We start from the raw sequence: 24,770 nt of genomic DNA on the forward strand, positions 1-24,770 counted from the left end.
TTTTTTTTCTATAAACCTCAGGCACCTCTATACCCTTGTCATCTTCTTTTTCCGTTTTGACTGGGGATTATGGGTAATGGGAGTGACACTTAACAGCTCTGCTGGGGTGTTCTTTGCCTCCTCCTAGTGGCCAGGAGTTGAATTCCCACTAGTAATTAGAATGGATTTGTGGACTCTCCATGCCAGGAAAGAAAATAATTTATCAGGTAAGCATACATTTTGTTATTTTGGGTCTGTTCCTTATTAACCCCTTCCCGCCGTTAGTGTGTTATATGCGGTCCTAACTGCACTGGTCTTTTGGGCCGTTTGACTGTTCTGAAGCCACAGCTGCTTCCTAAATGGGATCGTGGGCTGGCTCATGAAAGAAAAAAGTATAATCTGTTTGACTCATGAAAGAAAAAAGTATAATCTATCTGACTCATGAAAGAAAAAAGTATCATCTGTCTGGCTCATGAAAGGAAAAAGTATAATCTGTTTGACTCATGAAAGAAAAAAAGTATCATCTATCTGACTCATGAAAGAAAAAAGTATCATCTATCTGACTCATGAAAGGGAAAAGTATCGTCTATCTGACTCATGAAAGAAAAAAGTATCATCTGTCTGGCTCATGAAAAGAAAAAGTATAATCTGACTCATGAAAGGAAAAATTATAATCTGTCTGACTCATGAAAGGAAAAAAGTATAATCTGTTTGACTCATGAAAGAAAAAAGTATCATCTATCTGACTCATGAAAGAAAAAAGTATCTGACTCATGAAAGGAAAAAGTATCATCTGTCTGACTCATGAAAGGAAAAAGTATCATCTGTCTTACTCATAAAAGGAAAAAGTATAATCTGGATCATGAAAGGAAAAAGTATTGTCTATCTGACTCATGAAAGGAAAAAGTATTGTCTATCTGACTCATGAAAGAAAAAAGTATCATCTGTCTGACTCATGAAAGGAAAAAGTATCATCCGTCTTACTCATGAAAGGAAAAAGTATAATCTGTCTGACTCATGAAAGAAAAAAGTATAATATGACTCATGAAAGAAAAAAGTATAATCTGTCTGACTCATGAAAGAAAAAAGTATAATCTGTCTCATGAAAGAAAAAAGTATAATCTGTCTGACTCATGAAAGGAAAAAGTATAATCTATCGGACTCATGAAAGGAAAAAGTATAATCTGACTCATGAAAGGAGAAAGTATAATCTGTCTGACTCATGAAATAAAAAAGTATAATCGGTCTCATGAAAGAAAAAAGTATAATATGACTCATGAAAGAAAAAAGTATAATCTGTCTGACTCATGAAAGAAAAAAGTATAATCTGTCTCATGAAAGAAAAAAATATAATCTGTCTGACTCATGAAAGGAAAAAGTATAATCTGTTTGACTCATGAAAGGAAAAAGTATTGTCTATCTGACTCATGAAAGGAAAAAGTATTGTCTATCTGACTCATGAAAGAAAAAAGTATAATCTGACTCATGAAAGGAAAAAGTATAATCTGTCTGACTCATGAAAGGAAAAAGTATTGTCTATCTGACTCATGAAAGAAAAAAGTATAATCTGACTCATGAAAGGAAAAAGTATAATCTGTCTGGCTCATGAAAGGAAAAAGTATAATCTGACTCATGAAAGGAAAAAGTATAATCTGTCTGACTCCTGAAAGGAAAATGTATAATCTGTCTGACTAATGAAAGGAAAAAGTATCGTATGACTCATGAAAGAAAAAAGTATAGTCTGACTCATGAAAGGAAAAAGTATAATCTGTCTGCTCATGAAAGAAAAAAGTATAATCTGTCTGACTCATTAAATGAAAATGTATAATCTGACTCATGAAAGAAAAAAGTATCATCTATCTGACTCATGAAAAAAAAGTATCATCTATCTGACTCATGAAAGGAAAAAGTACCTGTCTGACTCATGAAAGGAAAAAGTACCTGTCTGACTCATGAAAGGAAAAAGTATCTGTCTGACTCGTGAAAGGAAAAAGTATAATCTGTCTGATTCCTGAAAGGAAAAAGTATAGTCTGTCTGACTCATGAAAGGAAAAAGTATTGTATGACTCATGAAAGAAAAAAGTATAATCTGTCTGACCCATGACAGAAAAAAGCATTGTCTATCTGACTCATGAAAGAAAAAAGTATAATCTGACTCATGAAAGAAAAAAGTATAATCTGACTCATGAAAGAAAAAAACATAATTTATGTAAGAACTTACCTGATAAATTCATTTCTTTCATATTAGCAAGAGTCCATGAGCTAGTGACGTATGGGATATACATTCCTACCAGGAGGGGCAAAGTTTCCCAAACCTCAAAATGCCTATAAATACACCCCTCACCACACCCACAATTCAATTTAACGAATAGCCAAGAAGTGGGGTGATAAAAAAGTGCGAAAGCATATAAAAATAAGGAATTGGAATAATTGTGCTTTATACAAAATCAAAAACCACCACAAAAAAAGGGCGGGCCTCATGGACTCTTGCTAATATGAAAGAAATGAATTTATCAGGTAAGTTCTTACATAAATTATGTTTTCTTTCATGTAATTAGCAAGAGTCCATGAGCTAGTGACGTATGGGATAATGATTACCCAAGATGTGGATCTTTCCACACAAGAGTCACTAGAGAGGGAGGGATAAAATAAAGACAGCCAATTCCTGCTGAAAAAAATCCACACCCAAAATAAAGTTTAATGAAAAACAGAAGCAGAAGATTCAAACTGAAACCGCTGCCTGAAGTACTTTTCTACCAAAAACTGCTTCAGAAGAAGAAAATACATCAAAATGGTAGAATTTAGTAAAAGTATGCAAAGAGGACCAAGTTGCTGCTTTGCAAATCTGATCAACCGAAGCTTCATTCCTAAAAGCCCAGGAAGTAGAAACTGACCTAGTAGAATGAGCTGTAATCCTCTGAGGCGGAGTTTTACCCGACTCAACATAGGCAAGATGAATTAACGATTTCAACCAAGATGCCAAAGAAATGGCAGAAGCTTTCTGGCCTTTTCTAGAACCGGAAAAGATAACAAATAGACTAGAAGTCTTTCGGAAAGACTTAGTAGCTTCAACATAATATTTCAAAGCTCTAACAACATCCAAAGAATGCAACGATTTCTCCTTAGAATTCTTAGGATTAGGACATAATGAAGGAACCACAATTTCTCTACTAATGTTGTTGTAATTCACAACTTTAGGTAAAAATTCAAAAGAAGTTCGCAACACCGCCTTATCCTGATGAAAAATCAGAAAAGGAGACTCACAAGAAAGAGCAGATAATTCAGAAACTCTTCTGGCAGAAGAGATTGCCAAAAGGAACAAAACTTTCCAAGAAAGTAATTTAATGTCCAATGAATGCATAGGTTCAAACGGAGGAGCTTGAAGAGCTCCCAGAACCAAATTCAAACTCCAAGGAGGAGAAATTGACTTAATGACAGGTTTTATACGAACCAAAGCTTGTACAAAACAATGAATATCAGGAAGAACAGCAATCTTTCTGTGAAAAAGAACAGAAAGAGCAGAGATTTGTCCTTTCAAGGAACTTGCGGACAAACCCTTATCTAAACCATCCTGAAGAAACTGTAAAATTCTCGGTATTCTAAAAGAATGCCAAGAAAAATGATGAGAAAGACACCAAGAAATATAAGTCTTCCAGACTCTATAATATATCTCTCTAGATACAGATTTACGAGCCTGTAACATAGTATTAATCACAGAGTCAGAGAAACCTCTTTGACCAAGAATCAAGCGTTCAATCTCCATACCTTTAAATTTAAGGATTTTAGATCCTGATGGAAAAAAGGACCTTGCGACAGAAGGTCTGGTCTTAACGGAAGAGTCCACGGTTGGCAAGAGGCCATCCGGACAAGATCCGCATACCAAAACCTGTGAGGCCATGCCGGAGCTACCAGCAGAACAAACGAGCATTCCTTCAGAATCTTGGAGATTACCCTTGGAAGAAGAACTAGAGGCGGAAAGATATAGGCAGGATGATACTTCCAAGGAAGTGATAATGCATCCACTGCCTCCGCCTGAGGATCCCGGGATCTGGACAGATACCTGGGAAGTTTCTTGTTTAGATGAGACGCCATCAGATCTATTTCTGGAAGTTCCCACATTTGAACAATCTGAAGAAATACCTCTGGGTGAAGAGACCATTCGCCCGGATGCAACGTTTGGCGACTGAGATAATCCGCTTCCCAATTGTCTATACCTGGGATATGAACCGCAGAGATTAGACAGGAGCTGGATTCCGCCCAAACCAAAATTCGAGATACTTCTTTCATAGCCAGAGGACTGTGAGTCCCTCCTTGATGATTGATGTATGCCACAGTTGTGACATTGTCTGTCTGAAAGCAAATGAACGATTCTCTCTTCAGAAGAGGCCAAAACTGAAGAGCTCTGAAAATTGCACGGAGTTCCAAAATATTGATCGGCAATCTCACCTCCTGAGATTCCCAAACTCCTTGTGCCGTCAGAGATCCCCACACAGCTCCCCAACCTGTGAGACTTGCATCTGTTGAAATTACAGTCCAGGTCGGAAGCACAAAAGAAGCCCCCTGAATTAAACGATGGTGATCTGTCCACCATGTTAGAGAGTGTTGAACAATCGGTTTTAAAGATATTAATTGAGATATCTTTGTGTAATCCTTGCACCATTGATTCAGCATACAAAGCTGAAGAGGTCGCATGTGAAAACGAGCAAAGGGGATCGCGTCCGATGCAGCAGTCATAAGACCTAGAATTTCCATGCATAAGGCTACCGAAGGGAATGATTGTGACTGAAGGTTTCGACAAGCTGAAATCAGTTTTAGACGTCTCTTGTCTGTTAAAGACAGAGTCATGGACACTGAATCTATCTGGAAACCCAGAAAGGTTACCCTTGTCTGAGGAATCAATGAACTTTTTGGTAAATTGATCCTCCAACCATGATCTTGAAGAAACAACACAAGTCGATTCGTATGAGATTCTGCTAAATGTAAAGATTGAGCAAGTACCAAGATATCGTCCAAATAAGGAAATACCACAATACCCTGTTCTCTGATTACAGACAGAAGGGCACCGAGAACTTTTGTAAAAATTCTTGGAGCTGTAGCTAGGCCAAACGGCAGAGCCACAAACTGGTAATGCTTGTCCAGAAAAGAGAATCTCAGGAACTGATAATGATCTGGATGAATCGGAATATGCAGATATGCATCCTGTAAATCTATTGTGGACATATAATTCCCTTGCTGAACGAAAGGCAAAATAGTCCTTACAGTTACCATCTTGAATGTTGGTATCCTTACATAACGATTCAATATTTTTAGATCCAGAACTGGTCTGAAGGAATTCTCCTTCTTTGGTACAATGAAGAGATTTGAATAAAACCCCATCCCCTGTTCCGGAACTGGAACTGGCATAATTACTCCAGCCAACTCTAGATCTGAAACACAATTCAGAAATGCTTGAGCTTTCACTGGATTTACTGGGACACGGGAAAGAAAAAATCTCTTTGCAGGAGGTCTCAACTTGAAACCAATTCTGTACCCTTCTGAAACAATATTCTGAATCCAAAGATTGTGAACAGAATTGATCCAAATTTCTTTGAAAAAACGTAACCTGCCCCCTACCAGCTGAGCTGGAATGAGGGCCACACCTTCATGTGGACTTAGAAGCAGGCTTTGGCTTTCTAGCAGGCTTGGATTTATTCCAGACTGGAGATGGTTTCCAAACTGAAACTGCTCCTGAGGATGAAGGATTAGGCTTTTGTTCTTTGTTGAAACGAAAGGAATGAAAACGATTATTAGCCCTGTTTTTACCCTTAGATTTTTTATCCTGTGGTAAAAAAGTTCCTTTCCCACCAGTAACAGTTGAGATAATAGAATCCAACTGAGAACCAAATAATTTGTTACCCTGGAAAGAAATGGAAAGTAGAGTTGATTTAGAAGCCATATCAGCATTCCAAGTTTTAAGCCATAAAGCCCTTCTAGCTAAAATAGCTAGAGACATAAACCTGACATCAACCCTGATAATATCAAAAATGGCATCACAGATAAAATTATTAGCATGCTGAAGAAGAATAATAATATCATGAGAATCATGATCTGTTACTTGTTGCGCTAAAGTTTCCAACCAAAAAGTTGAAGCTGCAGCAACATCAGCCAATGATATAGCAGGTCTAAGAAGATTACCTGAACACAGATAAGCTTTTCTTAGAAAGGATTCAATTTTCCTATCTAAAGGATCCTTAAACGAAGTACCATCTGACGTAGGAATAGTAGTACGTTTAGCAAGGGTAGCAATAGCCCCATCAACTTTAGGGATCTTGTCCCAAAATTCTAATCGGTCAGACGGCACAGGATATAATTGCTTAAAACGTTTAGAAGGAGTAAAAGAATTACCCAATTTATCCCATTCTTTGGAAATTACTTCAGAAATAGCATTAGGAACAGGAAAAACTTCTGGAATAACCACAGGAGATTTAAATACTTTATCTAAACGTTTAGAATTAGTATCAAGAGGACCAGAATCCTCTATTTCTAAAGCAATTAGTACTTCTTTAAGTAAAGAACGAATAAATTCCATTTTAAATAAATATGAAGATTTATCAACATCAATCTCTGAGACAGAATCCTCTGAACCAGAAGAGTCATCAGAATCAGAATGATGATGTACATTTAAAAATTCATCTGTAGGGAGAGAAGTTTTAAAAGATTTTTTATGTTTACTAGAAGGAGAAATAACAGACATAGCCTTCTTGATGGATTCAGAAACAAAATCTCTTATGTTATCAGGAACATTCTGCACCTTAGATGTTGAGGGAACTGCAACAGACAATGGTACTTTACTAAAGGAAATATTATCTGCATTAACAAGTTTGTCATGACAATTAGTACAAACAACAGCCGGAGAAATAGCTACCAAAAGTTTACAGCAGATACACTTAGCTTTGGTAGATCCAGCACTAGACAGCGATTTTCCTGTAGTATCTTCTGACTCAGATGCAACGTGAGACATCTTGCAATATGTAAGAGAAAAAACAACATAAAAAGCAAAATTGATCAAATTCCTTAAATGACAGTTTCAGGAATGGGAAAAAAATGCCAAAGAACAAGCTTCTAGCAACCAGAAGCAATGAAAAATGAGACTTAAATAATGTGGAGACAAAAGTGACGCCCATATTTTTTGGCGCTAAATAAGACGCCCACATTTTTTGGCGCCTAAATGCTTTTGGCGCCAAAAATGACGCCACATCCGGAACGCCGACATCTTTGACGCAAAATAACGTCAAAAAATGACGCAACTTCCGGCGACACGTATGACGCCGGAAACGGAAAAGATTTTTTTTTTTTTTTTTTTTTTTTGGGCCAAAAAAGTCTGCGTCAAGAATGACGCAATAAAATGAAGCATTTTCAGCCCCCGCGAGCCTAACAGCCCACAGGGAAAAAGAGTCAAATTTTTGAAGGTAAGAAAAAAATTATCAATTGAAATGCATTATCCCAAATATGAAACTGACTGTCTGAAAAATAAGGAATGTTGAACATTCTGAGTCAAGGCAAATAAATGTTTAAATACATATATTTAGAACTTTATAAACAAAGTGCCCAACCATAGCTTTAGAGTGTCACAGAAAATAAGATTTACTTACCCCAGGACACTCATCTACATGTTTGTAGAAAGCCAAACCAGTACTGAAACGAGAATCAGTAGAGGTAATGGTATATATAAGAGTATATCGTCGATCTGAAAAGGGAGGTAAGAGATGAATCTCTACGACCGATAACAGAGAACCTATGAAATAGACCCCGTAGAAGGAGATTACTGCATTCAAATAGGCAATACTCTCCTCACATCCCTCTGACATTCACTGCACGCTGAGAGGAAAACCGGGCTCCAACTTGCTGCGGAGCGCATATCAACGTAGAATCTAGCACAAACTTACTTCAACCACCTCCATAGGAGGCAAAGTTTGTAAAACTGAATTGTGGGTGTGGTGAGGGGTGTATTTATAGGCATTTTGAGGTTTGGGAAACTTTGCCCCTCCTGGTAGGAATGTATATCCCATACGTCACTAGCTCATGGACTCTTGCTAATTACATGAAAGAAAGTATAATCTGACTCATGAAAGAAAAAAGTATAATCTGACTCATGAAAGAAAAAAATATAATCTGACTCATGAAAGAAAAAAGTATAATCTGACTCATGAAAGAAAAAAATATAATCTGACTCATGAAAGAAAAAAGTATTGTCTATCTAACTCATTAAAGGGAAAAAGTATAATCTGACTCATGAAAGGAAAAAGTATTGTCTATCTGACTCATGAAAGCAAAAAGTATTGTCTATCTGACTCATGAAATTAAAAAGTATAATCTGTCTCATGAAAGAAAAAAGTATGATCTGTCTGACTCATGAAAGGAAAAAGTATTGTCTATCTGACTCATGAAAGAAAAAAGTATAATCTGACTCATGAAAGAAAAAAGTATAATCTGACTCATGAAAGGAAAAAGTATTGTCTATCTGACTCATGAAAGCAAAAAGTATTGTCTATCTGACTCATGAAATTAAAAAGTATAATCTGTCTCATGAAAGGAAAAAGTATAATCTGACTCATGAAAGGAGAAAGTATAATCTGTCTGACTCATGAAAGGAGAAAGTATAATCTGTCTGACTCATGAAAGGAGAAAGTATAATCTGTCTGACTCATGAAAGAAAAATTTATAATCTGTCTGACTCATGAAAGAAAAAGTATAATCTGTCTGACTCATGGAAGAAAAAAGTATCATATATCTGACTCATGAAAGGAAAAAGTATCATCTAAATCATGAAAGGAAAAAATATAATCTGTCTGACTCATGAAAGGAAAAAGTATTGTCTATCTGACTCATGAAAGAAAAAAGTATAATCTGACTCATGAAAGAAAAAAGTATAATCTGTCTGGCTCATGAAAGGAAAAAGTATAATCTGTTTGACTCATGGAAGGAAAAAGTATTGTCTATCTGACTCATGAAAGGAAAAAGTATTGTCTATCTGACTCATGAAAGAAAAAAGTATAATCTGACTCATGAAAGAAAAAAGTATAATCTATCTGACTCATGAAAGAAAAAAGTATCATATATCTGACTCATGAAAGGAAAAAGTATCATCTAAATCATGAAAGGAAAAAATATAATCTGTCTGACTCATGAAAGGAAAAAGTATTGTCTATCTGACTCATGAAAGAAAAAAGTATAATCTGACTCATGAAAGAAAAAAGTATAATCTGTCTGGCTCATGAAAGGAAAAAGTATAATCTGACTCATGAAAGGAAAAAGTATAATCTGTCTGACTCCTGAAAGGAAAATGTATAATCTGTCTGACTAATGAAAGGAAAAAGTATCGTATGACTCATGAAAGAAAAAAGTATAATCTGACTCATGAAAGGAAAAAGTATAATCTGTCTGGCTCATGAAAGGAAAAAGTATAATCTGACTCATGAAAGGAAAAATTATAATCTGTCTGACTCATGAAAGGAAAAAGTATAATCTGTCTGACTCATTAAATGAAAATGTATAATCTGACTCATGAAAGAAAAAAGTATCATCTATCTGACTCATGAAAAAAAGTATCATCTATCTGACTCATGAAAGGAAAAAGTACCTGTCTGACTCGTGAAAGGAAAAAGTATCCTCTGTCTTAATCATGAAAGGAAAAAGTATAATATGTCTGATTCCTGAAAGGAAAAAGTATAGTCTGTCTGACTCATGAAAGGAAAAAGTATTGTATGACTCATGAAAGAAAAAAGTATAATCTGTCTGACCCATGACAGAAAAAAGCATTGTCTATCTGACTCATGAAAGAAAAAAGTATAATCTGACTCATGAAAGAAAAAAGTATAATCTGACTCATGAAAGAAAAAATATAATCTGACTCATGAAAGAAAAAAGTATTGTCTATCTAACTCATTAAAGAAAAAAAGTATAATCTGACGCATGAAAGAAAAAAGTATAAACTGTCTGACTCATGAAAGAAAAAAGTATAATCTGACTCATGAAAGAAAAAAGTATTGTCTATCTGACTCATGAAAGAAAAAAAGTATAATCTGACTCATGAAAGAAAAAAGTGTAATCTGACTCATGAAAGAAAAAAGTATTGTCTATCTGACTCATGAAATTAAAAAGTATAATCTGTCTCATGAAAGAAAAAAGTATAATCTGACTCATGAAAGAAAAAAGTATTGTCTATCTGACTCATGAAAAGAAAAAGTATTGTCTATCTGACTCATGAAAGGAAAAAGTATTGTCTATCTGACTCATGAAATTAAAAAGTATAATCTGTCTCATGAAAGAAAAAAGTATAATCTGACTCATGAAAGAAAAAAGTATAATCTGACTCATGAAAGAAAAAAAGTACGATCTGTCTGGCTCATTAAAGGAAAAAGTATAATCTGTCTGGCTAATGAAAGGAAAAGGCATAATCTGTCTGGCTCATGAAAGGAAAAAGTATAATCTGTCTGACTCATTAAAGGAAAAAGTATAATCTGACTCATGAAAGAAAAAAGTATCATCTATCTGACTCATGAAAGGAAAAATTATTGTCTATCTGACTCATGAAAGGAAAAAGTATAATCTGTCTCATGAAAGAAAAAAGTATAATCTGACTCATGAAAGAAAAAAGTATAATATGTCTGACTCATGAAAGGAAAAAGTATTGTCTATCTGACTCATGAAAGGAAAAAGTATCATCTGACTCATGAAAGGAAAAATTATAATCAGTCTGACTCATGAAAGGAAAAAGTATAATCTGTCTGATTCCTGAAAGGAAAAAGTATAGTCTGTCTGACTCATGAAAGGAAAAAGTATCTTATGACTCATGAAAGAAAAAAGTATAATCTGTCTGACCCATGACAGAAAAAAAGCATTGTCTATCTGACTCATGAAAGAAAAAAGTATAATCTGTCTGACTCATGAAAGGAAAAAGTATAATCTGTCTGACTAATGAAAGGAAAAAGTATAATCTGTCTGGCTCATGAAAGGAAAAAGTATAATCTGTCTGGCTCATGAAAGGAAAAGGCATAATCTGTCTGACTCATGAAAGGAAAAAGTATAATCTGTCTGACTCATTAAATGAAAAAGTATAATCTGACTCATGAAAGAAAAAAGTATCATCTATGTGACTCATGAAAGAAAAAAGTATAATCTATCTGACTCATGAAAGGAAAAAAGTATTGTCTATCTGACTCATGAAAGGAAATAGTATCTGGCTCATGAAAGGAAACAGTATAATCTGACTCATGAAAGGAAAAATTATAATCAGTCTGACTCATGAAAGGAAAAAGTATTGTCTATCTGACTCATGAAATTAAAAAGTATAATTTGTCTCATGAAAGAAAAAAGTATCATCTGTCTTAATCATGAAAGGAAAAAGTATAATCTGTCTGACTCATAAAAGGAAAAAGTATAATCTGTCTGATTCCTGAAAGGAAAAAGTATAGTCTGTCTGACTCATGAAAGGAAAAAGTATCTTATGACTCATGAAAGAAAAAAGTATAATCTGTCTGACCCATGACAGAAAAAAAGCATTGTCTATCTGACTCATGAAAGAAAAAAGTATAATCTGACTCATGAAAGAAAAAAGTATCATCTATGTGACTCATGAAAGAAAAAAGTATAATCTATCTGACTCATGAAAGGAAAAAAGTATTGTCTATCTGACTCATGAAAGGAAATAGTATCTGGCTCATGAAAGGAAACAGTATAATCTGACTCATGAAAGGAAAAATTATAATCAGTCTGACTCATGAAAGGAAAAAGTATTGTCTATCTGACTCATGAAATTAAAAAGTATAATTTGTCTCATGAAAGAAAAAAGTATCATCTGTCTTAATCATGAAAGGAAAAAGTATAATCTGTCTGACTCATAAAAGGAAAAAGTATAATCTGTCTGATTCCTGAAAGGAAAAAGTATAGTCTGTCTGACTCATGAAAGGAAAAAGAATTGTATGACTCATGAAAGAAAAAAGTATAATCTGTCTGACCCATGACAGAAAAAAGCATTGTCTATCTGACTCATGAAAGAAAAAAGTATAATCTGACTCATGAAAGGAAAAAGTATAATCTGACTCATGAAAGAAAGAAGTATAATCTGACTCATGAAAGGAAAAAGTATTGTCTATCTGACTCATGAAAGGAAAAAGTATAATCTGTCTGACTCATGAAAGGTAAAAGTATAATCTGTCTGACTCATGAAAGTAAAAAGTATCTGTCTATCTGACTCATGAAAGAAAAAAGTATAATCTGACTGATGAAAGAAAAAAGTATAATCTGACTGATGAAAGAAAAAAGTATAATCTGACTCATGAAAGAAGTATAATCTGACTCATGAAAGGAAAAAGTATTGTCTATCTGACTCATGAAAGGAAAAAGTATAATCTGTCTGACTCATGAAAGGAAAAAGTATAATCTGTCTGACTCATGAAAGGAAAAAGTATTGTCTATCTGACTCATGAAAGGAAAAAGTATAATCTGTCTGACTCATGAAAGGAAAAAGACCCCTAATAAAGTCCCTCTCCCAATAAAAAACACCTTGCAAGAAAAAAGTGCATTAGTTTCTGTACTGTACAATGGGGCCTCTCTAATCTGTATTATAACCCCCAAAAGCCAGTACGGGCCCCTTTTTCACATGTGGCGACCTATGATGACAATTTAGTCCGGTGATCACAGTAACAGCAGTGGTCACTGAGTTATTTTCAGTATTCTTTACTAAAATCAACCCAAAAATTGCAGCTATCTCACATGCCCTGAAATATAAAAATGGTAAATTGTGACTCTGCTAAAAAAACAATCTATACCTTGAGTCCACGGATTTCATCCTTACTTGTGGGATTACGCCTCCTGGTCAGCAGGAGGAGGCAAAGAGCACTACAACAGAGCTGTATATATAGCTCCTCCTCTCCCTCCCACTCCAGTCATTCTCTTTGCCTGTGTTAGTGATAGGAAGAGGTAAAGTGAGGTGTTAGTTATAGATTCTTCAATCAAGAGTTTATTATTTTTAAAGTAGTGCCAGAGTGCGCTACTTTGTTCTGGGGTGTAGCCTAGACCAGATCAGTCTCTACAGTAGGGCAATTGGTGGCTTTAAAGCAATAGGAACTGGTGGGACGTAATTCTCACTGCGCCTCCTATACATGTTGCTGCCCTAACCCAGATAGCCTAAGCACTTTTAACGCAGGCTTTATCTTATTCCACAGGGCTATGGGCCTGAAGCATACAGAAGGATTCAGGACAGAGAAGGTGTAGCACTTTAATGGGACATAAATCTCCTATTTACAGTTATGGGAGGATTTTCTGACAGCTGTTTGCAGAGGCACTGGGGCTTAGGAGAGTGGCTGAGGGTTCTTAATCTGAGTGGATACCTGAGGATAATGCCCTATAGCAGTGAGGGCTAAACCGGTAATGTTGTATTTGTATCAACTGGCTCACTTCAGTTGTATATGCCGTTTGTTAGCCCCCAGGTTCAGTGTATAATCTCCCAGCAGTCTATCTTATAATAATAAAGAGACAGCACACAAAAATAATAAAAAAGAGGTTGCTGTTTGTAATAAAGAGACAGCACACAAGAATAATAAAAACGAGGTTGCTGTTTTTAATAAAGAGACAGCACACAAGAATAATAAAAAAGAGGTTGCTGTTTATAATAAAGAGACAGCACACAAGAATAATAAAATAGAGGTTGCTGTTTATAATAAAGAGACAGCACACAAGAATAATAGGAAATAGGTTACTGTTTATAATAAAGAGACAGCACACAAGAATAATAAAAAAGAGGTTACTGTTTATAATAAAGAGACAGCACACAAGAATAATAAAAAAGAGGTTGCTGTTTATAATAAAGAGACAGCACTCAAGAATAATAAAATAGAGGTTGCTGTTTATAATAAAGAGATAGCACACAAGAATAATAAAAAAGAGGTTGCTGTTTGTAATAAAGAGACAGCACACAAGAATAATAGAAAAGAGGTTGCTGTTTATAATAAAGAGACAGCACACAAGAATAATAAAAAAGAGGTTGCTGTTTGTAATAAAGACAGCACACAAGAATAATAAAATAGAGGTTGCTGTTTGTAATAAAGAGACAGCACACAAGAATAATAAAAAAGAGGTTGCTGTTTATAATAAAGAGACAGAACACAAGAATAATAAAAAAGAGGTTGCTGTTTATAATAAAGAGACAGCACACAAGAATAATAAAATAGAGGTTGCTGTTTGTAATAAAGAGACAGCACACAAGAATAATAGAAAAGAGGTTGCTGTTTATAATAAAGAGACAGCACACAAGAATAATAAAAAAGAGGTTGCTGTTTTTAATAGAGACAGCACACAAGAATAATAAAAAAGAGGTTGCTGTTTATAATAAAGAGACAGCACACAAGAATAATAAAATAGAGGTTGTTGTTTATAATAAAGAGACAGCACACAAGAATAATAAAATAGAGGTTGCTGTTTGTAATAAAGAGACAGCACACAAGAATAATAGAAAAGAGGTTGCTGTTTATAATAAAGAGACAGCACACAAGAATAATAAAAAAGAGGTTGCTGTTTATAATAAAGAGACAGCACACAAGAATAATAAAATAGAGGTTGCTGTTTGTAATAAAGAGACAGCACACAAGAATAATAGAAAAGAGGTTGCTGTTTATAATAAAGAGACAGCACACAAGAATAATAAAAAAGAGGTTGCTGTTTGTAATAAAGAGACAGCACACAAGAATAATAAAAAAGAGGTTGCTGTTTGTAATAAAGACAGCACACAAGAATAATAAAATAGAGGTTGCTGTTTGTAATAAAGAGACAGCACACAAGAATAATAGAAAAGAGGTTGCTGTTTATAATAAAGAGACAGCACACAAGAATAATAAAATAGAGGTTGCTGTTTATAATAAAGAGACAGCACACAAGAATAATAAAATAGAGGTTGCTGTTTATAATAAAGAGACAGCACACAAGAATAATAAAATAGAGGTTGCTGTTTGTAATAAAGAGACAGCACACAAGAATAATAAAATAGAGGTTGCTGTTTGTAATAAAGAGACAGCACACAAGAATAATAAAATAGAGGTTGCTGTTTATAATAAAGAGACAGCACACAAGAATAATAAAAAAGAGGTTGCTGTTTATAATTAAAGAGACAGCACACAAGAATAATAAAAAAGAGGTTGCTGTTTATAATTAAAGAGACAGTAACGTTTTTGCCTGTTAATCTTTTTGTCTTAGGATGGAACAGGTACGCACAATTCATGAGTTATTTTTTATATTTAAAGTGACAGTAACAGTTTTCTATCTGTTAATCTTTCTTTAAAGATGTTCAATGTTTATTTGCTTGCTCCATCCTTCGTGTCTTAGGTTGGAACAAGAACACACAACAGATGAGTTACTTTTGATTTTAAAGAGACAGTAACGTTTGTGTTAATTTAATAAGGAAATTAGACAAAGGATTCTGTCCTTTCTGAACCTTCTCCTACTAATGTGAGTCTTTTGAATTTGGTCATTCTATGCCACACATTTCTCCTACAGTGTCCCACATAATGTTATGGCCCACATGCAGTGCCCTGCACTTCCTCTTGCGCTTACGTTGCATTTCATACATGATTGTTTTTTGCAACGAGGTAGTATGCATTATTAGATGAATTAATTTCACTCAGTAAGGGTGATTGATTTAATAGTTGCTATCCCAGCTGTTTCTTCCCTATTACAGGAAAGAGGAAGATACTTCGGGATTATCTGATAGAGAATTCTCAGGCTCAGTTGGCATAATATCTTTATTTGATCCTGAGGTTGTTTTTTTCTCTGTTTTTTTAGCTTAATTACCTCCATTGTTACTCTAGGAGGTTTTAGCTGCTAGGGGCGACTCCGACTCTGCTGGTGTTCTCTAGTGTGTCCAGTAGGTTATTAAGGAATGGAAGGAACGCTTTCATTATTAATAACAAAACAAAACAAAAAAAGGGATTTTTCCATAGTGGACTTTACTATGGAGGCTGGACAAGGTTTCACTAGGGTGGACGGAGTAGTTTCCAGCCTGGCCGAGAGAACTTTGATTCCCCTAGAGGTTAGTTGGGTTCGAAGGTCCTATGGATAAGACGTAGAAGGGGACGTACACCAGGGTTTCTAATGGCAACCATCTGTGTACTCTGCTACCGTCACTAGTACGACGGCATATGGGTCTGATGTTTTTTTCTGATGCTACTAGATCAGAATCTCCCCTGGATAAGGACCCAGGATAGGATGAAGGCCTTTGACTTGGCTACTTCCTTTATTTAAAAATTTTCCCTTAAGGGTTTGCTGTTCCAGTTCACAGAGTCCTTTAGTTAGAGTCTGTTTTACGGATGTATGCTCTAAGTTTTTAAGCTTTTAGCGATTCCTTGCAAGGGGAAGACCATGATGGGATCTGGCTTGATTAAAGTTATACGCAAGCCAGATACAGAGAGGTATTCTTACATTGTGTTAGAAACCTTTCCTCCCTGAGAGTGATTACTCCCGTTTCTGTAAGGGGTTTTATTCTCATCTGCTTGTAGTTCTCCATAAGGAGGCACAATATACTAGTGGTAAACTTTGCTGCTTTAAAAGCTGAAGGTTGAGAGTTCCAATCCAGCTGCGGCTATGTGTTCCACACAGCGAGTCCACTTCTCTGGTGGGTTACTGATAACCTCGCCTAAATCATGATTTACAGGCTACCGAATTTGCCTTTTATTATCTCCATGTCCCTATCCGCAGAGATTATTTCAAGTGCCTATGGTTTGCCTTTCTAGATAAACATTTTCAGTTTGTGGCTCTTCCTTTCGGTCTGACCACGGCACCCAGTATTTTCACAAAGGTTCTGGGTTCTCTGCTGGCGGCTCTCAAACCGCGGGGACTTACAGTGGCGCCTTATCTGGACGATATTTTAATCCAGGTGCCGTCTTATCAGCTAGCAAAGTCTCATACCGACATTGTTCTATCCTTCCTGAGGTCTCACGGGTGGAAGGTGAATCTGGAAAAGAGTTTGCTATTTCCTCAGACAAGGGTTCCTTTCCTGGGAACTCTAATCGACTCTCGATCCATGAAGATCTTTTTGACGGAGCCAGAAAGTTAAAGATTCTGCATACATGCCAAGCCCTTCAGTCCAATCCTCGGCCGTCAGTGGCTCAGTGCATGGAGGTGATCGGATTGATGATAGCGGCGATGAACATCATTCCGTTTGCTCGTTTTCATCTCAGACCTCTGCAACTGAGCATGCTCAGTCAGTTGAATGGAGATTATACAAATGTATCTCCTCAAATACATCTAGATCAGGAGACAAGGGTCTCTCTTCTATGGTGGTTATCGCTGGATCATCTATCCCAGGGGACAGGCTTCTGCAGACCCTCATGAGTGATAGTGACAACGGACGCCAGCCTGATAGGATGGGGAGCATTCTGGAACTCCCTGAGGGCTCACGGTGTATGGACTCGAACAGAGTCTCTACTTCCCATCAATATCCTAGAGTTGAGAGCAATATTCAATGCGCTTCAGGCTTAGCCTCAGTTGGCTTCGGCCAAGTTCATCAGATCCAGTCGGACAACATTACGACTGTAGCTTACATCAATCATCAGGGAGGAACAAGGAGTTCATTAGCGATGACAGAAGTAGCCAAGATAATTCAGTGGGCGGAGGCTCACTCTTGTTATCTGTCGGCGATCCACGTCCCAGGTGTGGAAAACTGGGAAGCGGACTTTCTAAGCAGACAGACTTTTTATCCAGGAGAATGGGAATTCCATCCGGAGGTATTTGCCAACCTGATTCTCAGATGGGGCAGGCCGGAATTGGATCTTATGGCGTCTCGTCAGACTGCCAAGCTTCCGAGATACGGGTCCAGGTCCAGAGATCCCCAGACCAAGCTGATAGATGCCTTGGCAGTACCTTGGTTTTTCAGCCTAGCTTATGTGTTCCCTCCATTTGCTCTCCTTTCCCGGGTGATTGCTTGAGTCAAACAGGAGAGGGCATCGGTGATCCTCATCGTTCCTGCGTGGCCTCGCAGGACTTGGTATGCCGACCTGGTGGACATGTCATCTCAGCCACCATGGAAGCTTCCATTAAGGACAGACCTTCTCATTCAGGGACCCTTCCTTCATCCAAATCTAGTTTCTCTACAGCTAACTGCTTGGAGATTGAACGCTTGATTTTATCTAAGCGAGGGTTTTCTGATTCGGTCATAGATACCTTGATTCAGGCACGTAAGCCTGTTACTAGAAAAATTTACCATAAGATATGGTGTAAATATCTTTATTGGTGCGAATCCAAGGGCTACTCATGGAGTAGGGTTAGGATTACCAGGATTTGGTCTTTTCTCCAAGACGGATTGGAGAAAGGGTTGTCAGCAAATTCCTTAAAGGGACAGATTTCTGTTTTATCTATTTTGTTACACAAGCGTCTGGCAGATGTTCCAGATGTTCAATCTTTTTGTCAGGCTCTGACTAGAATCAGGCCTGTGTTTAGACCTGTTGCTCCTCCTTGGAGTTTGAATTTAGTTCTTAAAGGGACACTGAACCCAATTTTTTTCTTTCATGATTCGGATAGAGCATGCAATTTTAAGCAACTTTCTAATTTACATCTGTTATCAATTTTTCTTCGTTCTCTTGATATCTTTATTTGAAAAAGAAGGCATCTAAGCTAAGGAGCCAGCAAATTTGTGGTTCAGAACCATGGACAGCATTTGTTTATTGGTGCTGTCCAATCAGCAAGGACAACCCAGGTTGTTCACCAAAAATGGGCAGGCATCTAAACTTAAATTCTTGCTTTTCAAATAAACATACTAAGAGAATGAAGAAAATTTGATAATAGGAGTAGATTAGAAAGTTGCTTAAAATTGCATGCTCTATCTGAATCACAAAAGAAAAAAATTTGGGTACAGTGTTCCTTTAAAGTTCTTCAAGGGGTTCCGTTTGAACCTATGCATTCCATAGATATTAAGTTGTTATCTTGGAAAGTTTTATTTTTGGTTGCTATTTCTTCTGCTCGCAGAATTTCTGAGCTTTCAGCGTTACAGTGTGATTCTCCTTATCTTATTTTTCATTCCGATAAGGTGGTGTTACGTACCAAACCTGGTTTTCTTCCTAAGGTTGTTTCAAATAAAAATATTAATCAGGAAAATTGTTGTTCCTTCCTTGTGTCCTAATCCTTCTTCAAAGAAGGAGCGTCTGTTACATAATTTGGACGTGTTCCGTGCCTTGAAGTTCTGCTTACAGGCGACTAAGGATTTTCGTCAATCGTCTTCCTTGTTTGTCGTTTTTTCAGGGAAACGTAGGGGCCAGAAAGCTACGGCTACCTCTCTTTCTTTTTGGCTGAAGAGTATCGTCCGTTTTGCATATGAGACTGCTGGACAGCAGCCTCCTGAACGAATTACGGCTCATTCCACTAGGGCTGTGGCTTCCTCATGGGCATTCAAAACAGATTTGCAAAGCTGCAATTTGGTCGTCTCTTCACACTTTTTCCAAATTTTACAAATTCAATACTTTTGCCTCGTCTGAGGCTGTTTTTGGGAGGAAAGTTCTTCAAGCAGTGGTGCCTTCCATTTAGGTTCCTGTCTTGTGCCTCCCTTTCATCCGTGTCCTATTGCTTTGGTATTGTATCCCACAAGTAAGGATGAAATCCGTGGACTCATCGTATCTTGTAAAAGAAAAAGAAATTTATTCTTACCTGATAAATTTGTTTCTTTTACGATACGATGAGTCCACGGCCCACCCTGTTTTTCTATGACAGGTCTTTAATTTTGTTAAACGTCAGACACCTGCACCTTGGCTTTTCCTTTCTCTTCCTAACTTCGGTCGAATGACTGGAGGGGGAGGGAGGGGAGGAGCTATTTATGCAGCTCTGCTGTGGTGCTCTTTGCCTCCTCCTGCTGACCAGGAGGCGTAATCCCACAAGTAAGGATGAAATCCGTGGACTCATCGTATCGTAAAGGAAACAAATTTATCAGGTAAGAATAAATTTCCTTTTTTTTTCTTTCATGATTCAGATAGATGAAGCAATTTTAAGCAACTTTCTAATTTATTCCTATTATTAATTATTATTAATTATCTTTATTTGAAAAGCAGGACTGTAAGCTTAGGAGCCGGCCCAATTTTTGCTCAGCACATGGGTAGCGCTTGCTGATACTATCTAATACATTTAACCACCAATTAGCAAGCACAACCCAGGTGCTGACCCAAAAATGGTTCGGATCCTAAGCTTTACATTGCTGGTTTTTAAATAAAGATAACAAGAGAGCGAAGAAAAATTAATAATAGTAGTAAATTAGAAAGTTGCTTAAAATTGCTGCTCTATCTGAATCATGAAAGAAAAAAAATGGGTTTAGTGTCCCTTTAATGTTTGTTTAAATGAGATAAATGTGTCAGTCTCTCTCGCTCTCTGTGTCAGTCTCTCTCGCGCTCTGTGTCAGTCTCTCTCGCGCTCTGTGTCAGTCTCTCTCGCTCTCTGTGTCAGTCTCTCTCGCTCTCTGTGTCAGTCTCTCTCGCGCTCTGTGTCAGTCTCTCTCGCGCTCTGTGTCAGTCTCTCTCGCTCTCTGTGTCAGTCTCTCTCGCTCTCTGTGTCAGTCTCTCTCGCGCTCTGTGTCAGTCTCTCTCGCTCTCTGTGTCAGTCTCTCTCGCTCTCTGTGTCAGTCTCTCTCGCTCTCTGTGTCAGTCTCTCTCGCTCTCTGTGTCAGTCTCTCTCGCTCTCTGTGTCAGTCTCTCTCGCTCTCTGTGTCAGTCTCTCTCGCTCTCTGTGTCAGTCTCTCTCGCTCTCTGTGTCAGTCTCTCTCGCTCTCTGTGTCAGTCTCTTTCGCTCTGTGTCAGTCTCTCTCGCTCTCTGTGTCAGTCTCTGTCGCTCTCTGTGTCAGTCTCTCTCGCTCTCTGTGTCAGTCTCTCTCGCTCTGTGTCAGTCTCTCTCGCTCTCTGTGTCAGTCTCTCTCGCTCTCTGTGTCAGTCTCTCTCGCTCTCTGTGTCAGTCTCTCTCGCTCTCTGTCAGTCTCTCTCGCTCTCTGTGTCAGTCTCTCTCGCTCTCTGTGTCAGTCTCTCTCGCTCTCTGTGTCAGTCTCTCTCGCTCTCTGTGTCAGTCTCTCTCGCTCTGTGTGAGTCTCTCTCGCTCTCTGTGTCAGTCTCTCTCGCTCTCTGTGTCAGTCTCTCTCGCTCTCTGTGTCAGTCTCTGTCGCTCTCTGTGTCAGTCTCTCTCTCGCTCTCTGTGTCAGTCTCTCTCTCGCTCTCTGTGTCAGTCTCTCTCTCGCGCTCTGTGTCAGTCTCTCTCTCGCTCTCTGTGTCAGTCTCTCTCGCTCTCTGTCAGTCTCTCTCTCGCTCTCTGTGTCAGTCTCTCTCTCGCTCTCTGTGTCAGTCTCTCTCTCGCTCTCTGTGTCAGTCTCTCTCGCTCTCTGTGTCAGTCTCGCTCTGTGTGAGTCTCTCTCTCTCTCTGTGTGAGTCTTTCTCGCTCTCTGTGTCAGTCTCTGTCGCTCTCTGTGTCAGTCTCTCTCGCTCTCTGTGTCAGTCTCTCTCGCTCTCTGTGTCAGTCTCTCTCGCTCTCTGTGTCAGTCTCTGTCGCTCTCTGTGTTAGTCTCTGTCGCTCTCTGTGTCAGTCTCTGTCGCTCTCTGTGTCAGTCTCTGTCGCTCTCTGTGTCAGTCTCTGTCGCTCTCTGTGTCAGTCTCTCTCGCTCTCTGTGTCAGTCTCTGTCGCTCTCTGTGTCAGTCTCTGTCGCTCTCTGTGTCAGTCTCTGTCGCTCTCTGTGTCTGTCTCGCTCTCTGTGTCAGTCTGTCTCGCTCTCTGTGTCAGTCTGTCTCGCTCTCTGTGTCAGTCTGTCTCGCTCTCTGTGTCAGTCTGTCTCGCTCTCTGTGTCAGTCTGTCTCGCTCTCTGTGTCAGTCTCTCTCGCTCTCTGTGTCAGTCTCTCTCGCTCTGTGTGTCAGTCTCTCTCGCTCTGTGTGTCAGTCTCTGTCGCTCTGTGTGTCAGTCTCTGTCGCTCTCTGTGTCAGTCTCTGTCGCTCTCTGTGTCAGTCTCTGTCGCTCTCTGTGTCAGTCTCGCTCTCTGTGTCAGTCTCTGTCGCTCTCTGTGTCAGTCTCTGTCGCTCTCTGTGTGAGTCTTGCTCTGTGTGTCAGTCTCTCTCGCTCTCTGTGTCAGTCTCTCTCGCTCTCTGTGTCAGTCTCTGTCGCTCTCTGTGTCAGTCTCTCTCGCTCTCTGTGTCAGTCTCTCTCGCTCTCTGTGTCAGTCTCTCTCGCTTTCTGTGTCAGTCTCTCTCGCTCTCTGTGTCAGTCTCTGTCGCTCTCTGTGTCAGTCTCTCTCGCTCTCTGTGTCAGTCTCTCTCGCTCTCTGTGTCAGTCTCTCTCGCTCTCTGTGTCAGTCTCTCTCGCTCTCTGTGTCAGTCTCTGTCGCTCTCTGTGTCAGTCTCTCTCGCTCTCTGTGTCAGTCTCTCTCGCGCTCTGTGTCAGTCTCTCTCTCTCTGTGAGTCTCTCTCGCTCTCTGTCAGTCTCTCTCGCTCTCTGTGTCAGTCTCTCTCGCTCTCTGTGTCAGTCTCTCTCGCTCTCTGTGTCAGTCTCTCTCGCCCTCTGTGTCAGTCTCTCTCGCCCTCTGTGTCAGTCTCTCTCGCTCTCTGTGTCTATATATCTGTCTTCCTAAACCTGTCCTCAGGCCTCTCCCTAACAGGCCAGATGTTCAGGATTACCTTGTGTGAGAGCAGGTACAATAACCCTTTACTAACCATCTGTTTATTTCACCTGTGCTCCAGTTGAGATATCCTGAAAATCTGTCCTGTTAGGGAGGTCTCAGGACAGGTTTAAAAACCAGTTTTCTAGACAGATTGGAAATTGCACCTGGATATAACGGTACCTCTGGGCTGGTACTAAATGCCAGACTTTAGGCCCATGAATAGGAACACATAGTGGTTGGGATTACATCTCAGACTAATTCATGTGTAGCCAGCCGGGACTTTGTTATTGAGGCTAATTACTAGCTTTTACATTGACTGTTAAGTGTAAAGATCTATTTACTTATCGGGAAGTGTGGCGCAAGATGTGATACAAATGTGAGGCTGTATTATACGGCTTGGTCAGTGTTAATATTGGAACTGATGTATATACATTTATAAAACTACAGTCATGAAATAGTTAAACGTAGCTTTTTTTATGTTCACGTCTGTTACTGTGACCAGAGTTCTGCGATGGCCTGGGACACATTTGTCAATATGATCATATCCTCCTGATTGTACCTTTTATTCTCTCTAGGTGCTTTGTGGCATTTTGTTTATGGTGGGTTGCTTAGCGACCAGTATTACATTATTAGGCACTTCTTGTTGATCATGAGGTTATTTGATCTTTTATTCTTCCATTTGCTAAAGACTCACGTTATGAAGCTGAAACTTTATGCTTATGGAGCCAAGACCACATCACTTAACCATTTCATGTCCCTCTCTTTTATACAATTATTTTTCATTTCATGTTACCAGCTTCCCCCCCCCCCCCAATTGTTTCTGCCTCTCTACCCTCAAGGAACCACCAGCTTTTAATCTCAGTTTGTGCCAAGTGCCTTTTTATTTACCCCCCCTGCTTGCGTAAAGTTGTTTTCTCATCTCTCTACAGGTTTAGTGCCTTCAGCTGTCTTGATAGTTGCTCGAAAATAAGACACCAGCACTGTTCCCAAAAACTCTACCAGCTGTAGACGAAGAAGCCAGAAAACCAGAATGATAATGACCTCGCTCATCCGTGATGATCACAAACCGTCTGCATTCTCCTTAACATCTCAATGTGTGTTGTCTGAATTAGCGTGTGTACTTGCAAGGGGAAATAAACCAGTCTGAAATATTATGGTCTTGTGTTGAGTACAGTAAACCGCATCATATTCCAGCCCTGTTACCACACGACTTTCTCAAGAACATTTACTTCGTTTTATTTATAACCTGTAGAAAACGTTAGAGGTTCCGTTGTAAACCTGACACTATTCTTTACTTTACGGTCTGATCAGTATCTGACCACAGTCTAAATATTGCAGACAAAGATCTCACATATGCTGACAATTTGCCTCCCATGACAAAACAACGTGAGAATGTCAGACAATTTGCCTCCCATGACAAAACAACGTGAGACTGTCAGACAATTTGCCTCCCAAGACAAAACAACGTGAGACTGTCAGACAATTTGCCTCCCATGACAAAACAACGTGAGAATGTCACACAATTTGCCTCCCATGACAAAACAACGTGAGACTGTCAGACAATTTGCCTCCCATTACAAAACAACGTGAGAATGTCAGACAATTTGCCTCCCATGACAAAACAACGTGAGAATGTCACACAATTTGCCTCCCATGACAAAACAACGTGAGACTGTCAGACAATTTGCCTCCCATGACAAAACAATGTGAGACTGTCAGACAATTTGCCTCCCATGACAAAACAACGTGAGACTGTCAGACAATTTGCCTCCCATGACAAAACAACGTGAGAATGTCAGACAATTTGCCTCCCATGACAAAACAATGTGAGACTGTCAGACAATTTGCCTCCCATGACAAAACAACGTGAGAATGTCACACAATTTGCCTCCCATGACAAAACAACTTGAGACTGTCAGACAATTTGCCTCCCATGACAAAACAACGTGAGAATGTCACACAATTTGCCTCCCATGACAAAACAACTTGAGACTGTCAGACAATTTGCCTCCCATGACAAAACAACGTGAGAATGTCAGACAATTTGCCTCCCATGACAAAACAACGTGAGAATGTCAGACAATTTGCCTCCCATGACAAAACAACGTGAAAATGTCAGACATTTTGCCTCCCATGACAAAACAACGTGAGAATGTC

The 24,770-nt window shown here is 38.6% G+C and overlaps 1 protein-coding gene across 1 annotated transcript in view; it reads left to right on the plus strand.

Moving 5' to 3' along the window:
• Positions 1-23,767, plus strand: part of UBXN1 (UBX domain protein 1) — a gene marked incomplete at its 5' end in the record, with an annotated part of 106,950 nt that extends 83,183 nt beyond the window's left edge. The window contains 1 exon segment of the mRNA XM_053719944.1: positions 23,543-23,767. Within this exon segment, the coding sequence (XP_053575919.1) occupies positions 23,543-23,583 (41 nt within the window).
• Positions 23,768-24,770: the final 1,003 nt, after the last annotated feature.

Source organism: Bombina bombina, chromosome 7, assembly GCF_027579735.1.
Source record: "Bombina bombina isolate aBomBom1 chromosome 7, aBomBom1.pri, whole genome shotgun sequence".
Classification (NCBI taxonomy): Eukaryota; Metazoa; Chordata; class Amphibia; order Anura; family Bombinatoridae; genus Bombina; species Bombina bombina.